Source organism: Prorops nasuta, unplaced genomic scaffold (genome assembly GCF_024137725.1).
Source record: "Prorops nasuta isolate Cenicafe-Biocafe unplaced genomic scaffold, Cenicafe_Pnas_1.2 PNAS00005, whole genome shotgun sequence".
NCBI classification, from domain to species: Eukaryota; Metazoa; Arthropoda; class Insecta; order Hymenoptera; family Bethylidae; genus Prorops; species Prorops nasuta.
This window is the reverse complement of record NW_027116802.1, coordinates 6,890,904-6,897,434: the sequence shown is the minus strand read 5'-3', so window position 1 is coordinate 6,897,434 and position 6,531 is coordinate 6,890,904. Positions and strand designations below refer to the sequence as shown.

Below are 6,531 nucleotides of genomic sequence, written 5' to 3'. Positions count from 1 at the left end.
ATTAGTATAATATACTGGCTCACTCACATGCTCGCTTGCACCTTTTGCTCTTTTTGCAGATCATCTAGATTTTGTATAATTCGTGGAAACAGACGGCCTCGCAGAGGTTGGCCAAGTTTTCGTAAAGTGAATTTCACTTGAAAATTTGGTTTAATTTTATTTCCTTTAATTTGGGTAATGAAAAGCCAATGCTCTAGTTGATTCTGATAGTTTGATAGAAACTAATCGGCGGTATTCTTTGGTGTTACTATTTAGATTCCCTTTTGAAAAATATAATTTCTTGCAGAAATAAAAAATAATGGCGGTACCCACAACCGGTGTTGGTGAGTCTTATTTCATTCTGATTTAAATATAGCTAATGTCAAGTTAATCGAATGTTTTATGTATTTCTGCCAAAGAACAATTTTAGTAAAAATTTCGTTATATTCCATTTAGTTAAAACATATTTAAACATGCAATTTATTGTGCTGTTATAATTCGTAGTCGTCACTTTCGTATCGATACATTACCATAAGTTTTCTTAGTAATTGTCGTTAAATCAATCTGTTTGCAAATTTTGTTCAATCCAGATTTAATTCAACTGTTAGATGTAATTATAGGAGTAATTGGAAGAAAAATAATTTTTAAAAAATGATTTCATGCTGAGCTCCTTGATGCATAACCTGCATTAACTGTAGACAATAATTTAAAAGCTAGGTAATAAAATGCTCTTGCACTCATATCTTTTTTTTTTTATTAATGCAGTTGTACCTAGGAATTTCCGTTTGCTTGAAGAATTGGAGCAAGGTCAAAAAGGTGTAGGCGATGGTACGATCAGTTGGGGTTTAGAAAATGATGATGATATGACCCTTACCCATTGGACTGGAATGATTATTGGCCCACCTAGGGTAAATCATATATTCTTATTTAATACTAAATTTCAGTTTATATTATTTTAATTATCTTCATATGCTTTTAGACCCCTTATGAAAATAGAATGTATAGTTTAAAAATTGATTGTGGACAGAGATATCCAGATGATGCTCCCAATGTCAGATTTTTAAGCAGGATTAATATGAATTGCATCAATAGTACTACTGGAGCTGTATGTATTTATAGATGTCCAATCTTTTATTTTCTTGTTAAAATATTTATCATAATAGTCATGTTTTTTGTATTGAAGGTTGATAATCGCAGTGTACCAGTATTGGCAAAATGGCAACGAGATTATACAATTAAAACGGTTCTTCAGGAGCTTCGTCGTCTAATGACTCTAAAAGAAAATATGAAGCTTTCCCAGCCACCTGAAGGCAGTACTTTCTAGCCTAACCATATATAAACTGGTCACCTCTTCCTTTTTGTGGTAGAATATGGTGAAATCTTAAAAAGGTACCAAATAATATTAAACTGGTGCCGAATGAAGATGTATGTTAAAAATTATACACCTTTTTAACAGAAAGGTGATAATAGCTTGACAAGCTGAGTCTGTATCTTTTTAAATAAGTATTAGCCAAGGACTGTCGACCAGTTACTATTTAGACAGTGTTTATTGATTGAAAATGTTTTTATAAGAAGTTACTTGCAATACTAGTTGATAAAAAAAAATACTACACTTTATTCATTATATTCAATCCAATAAAATGAGTGCATTACCATATGGACATTACAGCATGGAGGTAATGTATTCATGGTTTAAAAAGGTACTGCTTCAGCTTTTTAAGCTACAACAATATAAAGCAAAGTCATATTTTGAACTTAAAAACAGGAAACACAGACTGTGTAATAAAACAATAATCGCTAAGAAAAATTTATGCCTTTAAACTTTTTTAAACGGAACAAAATATGTATAATGTATACCCGTAATGAGTTCTATCGGTCGTGTAAATGCCGCTTCGCAATTTTAAGAAGATATTTCGAGAAAGTCCATTTGAGCCATAATATTTTGTTTCTTTTATAAAAATAACCTTGAAAAAGGTACTAATACAATAGCTTTAAATGTGCCTTTTTGCATTACTACCATAGAATGATTGCATTTATGTTGGTTTATCTCTTAATTTTAATGTAGTTTTTGAGCTAGATATCTATTTTACTAATCAAACGTGTCTCAAAATTAATAAATGAAATTCTGTCTTATAGTCGAATTATTAAGGCTAAAATATCAAATAATAGTTGAAACAGAATTTAAAATGACATATTTTACTTTTATATTTATATTGGATGTCATTTTAAAAGTTTCATATAGAAAATTTTTATATATAAGTTCAAAAATAAAAATGAAAAGCAAATAATAAAATAGTACTAAAGAAAATATGAACATGAAATATTTTGTTTTACTTTGTGTTTCAACTATTGTTTGATATTTCAACACCAATTATTCAATTATAGAACAAAGTTTATTTATTTTAGTTTTAAAGCATGTCAGACAATAGTACAGTAGATATCAGAGCGACAACTACCTTAATCGGAAGACCAATCGGTAAATATTAAATTCAAGAAAAGTGTTACGATCAAAATCATTATTAATAACCTACATTAGTATAAATAAAATTAATAAATATTTTAGAAAATAGTGGAAATGTGTAACTTTTTTTTAAATAACTCATATTTAACAATATTCAGGAATATCTTCTTCATCATTAGAAATACCGGCTCTTACATATGTTTGCTTTGTTTATTGAATGAATAGTTATGCTTCCTTAGAAGGTGCCTAAAAATATTTGGTTTCCAAATAATTCCAGATGAAGTATCATTTTAGTGTTTGATATAAGCTTTCTGAATTTAACTACAGAAATAAATTCCACATACAAATTTACATTTATAAAGGAAATGTTACTTGGACTGTATTAATCTCGATGATCAATTTAAAGTGTAGAAATATTATTTTAATTTACGATTTTAGGGAGAATTACATTAAAATAAATTATGACGTGAAAATGTAATTTCCAACATTATTTGTTCAACGAGATTAATAATGATCAAATTATATTTTAATTTTTTGTTTACATATACTGACACCTTTCCAATTTTTTTAATATTAGTAATGAAGTATAGGCTAACTCTGTTTAGGACAAAGTATACATTTTTAACATATTTCCAGATTTATTACAACACATAATTACGAAATTCAACACTACCTGAAATATTATACATACTTCTTCATCAGCTTCGCATTTTAATATTACACTGTGAGTAATGAAATAGTGTAATTTAATACATACTGCTAAAGCATTATGAAGTAATTATAAATCTATGTCGATGACGTAAAGCTTAAAATAATAAAATGATTTCTTTAGAAATATCTTTTATCTTATATTTATTTGAATCTTATTGTATATAAAATGTTTTGTTTAAACAGAGCAACTCTTCATTAATATAAATTTTGTACGGTATTTCTATTAAAATGAAATGAATTTACCTCTTAAAATAATTGGTTCAAGAAAAAATATTTTTTGCACTAAACCATTTAATAATTATTTATTTTAAATATAAATATTATCTTAATCCAAATTATTGAAGCTTGGTTTTTAAATTATTTATTTTAAATCTCAGTGAATAAATTTCTAGTAATTTAATTAAAAAATGTATTATAAGATATAAGATTAACTATATTCAATATGGATTGTGCTAGAAACATACTACATGATGTTCAACGATTTATTTATACCAAGTGATCGTATTTTGGTTGACAATTATGTACAATATACAAGTTTAATTGAGGGTATAGGACAAATTTACGTTCTTCTGACGTATGTAGATATCCTTTCGACTCCGATGAACAGCGATAGTTCTGTAAATTTGTTAGAAGCCGGGAATCTACACTTCGCTTCCAGAAACTATAATTGTCGAAATTTTTGATGTCTTCTAAGTGGATTAATACCAGCGCAAATTTACTACTTCTTTTTAGGGATAAAAGCTACTTTTAAGCTTTTAACTGTTGTCCACTTATGTTTCTTCAAATAATATACGGTACTCATAAGTAGTGTTATTATTGTAAAGGCCTGAAAATAGTTTATTATATGAATATGGAAATTAATTATATTGAAATAATGAAATTACCTTTATAAGAAGAAGCTTTCTTTGATCATGATCTCGGTTCGACGTCCACATGAGGAATGTGGATATGTCCTTGGCTATTTGAGAAGCAGTTGGAGGTGTACCATCTTCAAATTCTAACACTTCATCGTATATTACCTACATAACACAACAACTGTTATTAAAGATAAATCCAGAAAACATGCAATATAAGTAAAACTTTATATAAAGATTAAGAAACCAACCTGAGCCATTCCAATGGCACCACCAGGGAAATATGGATTAAAGTTTTGTCCTTCCCTAAGTGTAACACCAGCAGGTGGATCAAAGTACCCAGTTAGTAGAGAGAAGATATAGTTCTGTCAAAATGACAAATATTATGTAAAAATGATGTAAATTTAACATTTGTTTACTATTTAACATTTGTAATACCTCTCCATTATGCCTAGCATTTACAATAAGAGAAAGATCTGGTGGGTATGCACCATTGTTTGCAGCTCTAGCTGCTTCTTCGTTTGGATATGGTGATGGAATTGCATCAGACAAACGTCCAGGCCTCATATACATGGCTCCTGTATCATCTGGACCATCTTGAACCTATCCACAAATCACTCATGAAACATTTAATTATTATTAAATCATATTGTATTAGAAATATACTTCTATTTCTTCAGCAAGAGCTTTAGCTTCTGCTTCTGTATGGGTGACATCAACTAATTCACGATAATGTAGATATTGGATGCTGTGGCAGGCAGAGCATACATTTTTGTATACTTCCCATCCTCGTCTCATACTATACAAAATGGTAGGATTTAATATTGCAGATATATAGATTGTTTTAAAATATTTGTTTAAACATACCTTGCATGATCAAGTGAACTAAACAAACCATAAAAACTCCATTGATATTTAGGAGGATGAAGAACTAAATCACTAGCTTTTACAGACTGTTCTAATGCATAAATTAAACTTGCTACACCTCCGGCAGTGACTCCTAAACATGTTAATAGCTGAAAAATAAAGCATAGCATTTAAAATATTTTTTAATTAATATATAAACAACAATAAAATAGGTTTTAGTAAAACTGTTTTAACTTACTATACATGCATTTTGCAAGATTAAAACATAGGAAGGGATGGGATAAGGTCTTCTTAAAATTAATTTGAAAGCAAATAACCTACCACTTTGCGGTTTTGTGACCAATCCCTAATAGTTGAAAAACTGTTAGTCTGAAAAGTGAAGAAAAATATAACTTATTACCTTCAATTTCCATACAAAGTCTAGTAATAAAAAGAAATATTAATGTTTAATTCGACATTAGCATGACAAAAGTCATACAAAAAAAAGTTATGAATATAATTTGACATTTATAGAAAAGTTGAAGGTTCAATGAATTTTATCGTTAAGTGTCAAGTCTTTATTAATCCAGGTAATTTCTCACATGTAATTTTTAGAACTTTGAGATTAAATTTATTTAACAATAAAAACGTTTTATTACGCGCATGATGATCATGGCAGCATCAATTTTCGTATGAATCAGTATTACATAACATGTATTAGAAGATTTGTAGATACTACCTCTAGTTTGATTAATGGATAAGTATTATATTTTTCAATCCGAAATATAACCAAGTAAATATGACATTATATGTTCATATAATCTATTCTAGCAGCCGACAAGTAAAACTTGTGTAGAATTCGCCTGATAAGCAGGCAACGTCAATATTGTATGAAACCAACAGAATAAACTAACATAAAAGGTATAAAAAAGCTAATCGTATTGGCGTAGAAAATAGTTATATGTAATAATGGCATACCTGGTTGAATAACGTTCCGTAATTTGGCTTTAAAAGTCCTGATTTACAAATTCGTCCTAGCGTAGCCGCCATGTTGGATAGAGGTATAATTGCAATGTTCAAAAGGCGCTAGTCAAACGAATAACTAATAATAGATAAATTTTATTAAATTTCACTAAAGTTATTTAAATTTTTGTTATTTTCTTTGTGTATTAATAAAATTTTCACAACAAAAATCAATTTACAATTCCTATTTTTTCTCGCCAAAGCATGGATTTTTGTTATTTAAAGGCTAATATTATTCTTATTGTATATAAGTATAATTAACAATTAAATACATTGTTAATTTTAAATCTCTATAGGTAAGAAAAATACCATTATACATTTACATTTTTATTCTTTTTTCTTAAAAATAGATTATTGGATATATCTTAATTTTATTAAGATTACTTCAAAAATGTATAGCTTAACAGAGTGTAATTGTATTTTTTTATCAAAAAATAAGTTACATAAATAATAGATTAAATGGAAAAAGTTACATAAAGATCATCCAGTATACCAAAATAATCTGCAATTTTTCATGAATAAATTTACGCTAAACTTTAAACCGACGTATATATAGAGTATATATATTAAGTAAAATTTGACGATCGATCATATTAGAAATTATGATTAAGCTTCAATTTCATCAAACAAATAAATAGTATAAACATAAATTTTATT

At 27.9% G+C, this 6,531-nt stretch overlaps 2 protein-coding genes across 3 annotated transcripts; one reads left to right on the top strand and one right to left on the bottom strand.

Annotated features, from left to right (window-relative positions):
* Nucleotides 1–69: 69 nt before the first annotated feature.
* Uev1A (Ubiquitin-conjugating enzyme variant 1A) lies at nt 70–3,478 on the top strand. 2 transcript variants are annotated; one of them, XR_010822696.1, is made up of 5 exons: nt 70–323; nt 745–887; nt 959–1,084; nt 1,163–1,368; nt 3,077–3,478. XR_010822696.1 is itself a non-coding variant. In XM_066727998.1 (5 exons), exons 2-5 carry the CDS (start codon nt 299–301, stop codon nt 1,301–1,303), a joined length of 435 nt encoding a protein of 144 aa, XP_066584095.1. In that variant the 5' UTR covers nt 88–174; nt 256–298; the 3' UTR covers nt 1,304–3,070. The 2 variants fall into 2 exon arrangements, 1 of the variants encoding a protein (XP_066584095.1); XM_066727998.1 differs by lacking the exon at nt 3,077–3,478 and having other exon boundaries at nt 88–174; nt 256–323; nt 1,163–3,070.
* A 141-nt stretch (nt 3,479–3,619) lies between these two features.
* Cyt-c1 (Cytochrome c1) lies at nt 3,620–5,917 on the bottom strand. Its single transcript, XM_066727997.1, has 8 exons — nt 5,830–5,917; nt 5,194–5,241; nt 4,873–5,021; nt 4,672–4,804; nt 4,444–4,608; nt 4,257–4,370; nt 4,036–4,170; nt 3,620–3,977 (listed from the first exon to the last, which is right to left on the bottom strand). The coding sequence occupies exons 1-8, from the start codon at nt 5,899–5,901 to the stop codon at nt 3,870–3,872; spliced, it is 924 nt and encodes a 307-aa protein (XP_066584094.1). The 5' UTR covers nt 5,902–5,917; the 3' UTR covers nt 3,620–3,869.
* Nucleotides 5,918–6,531: the final 614 nt, after the last annotated feature.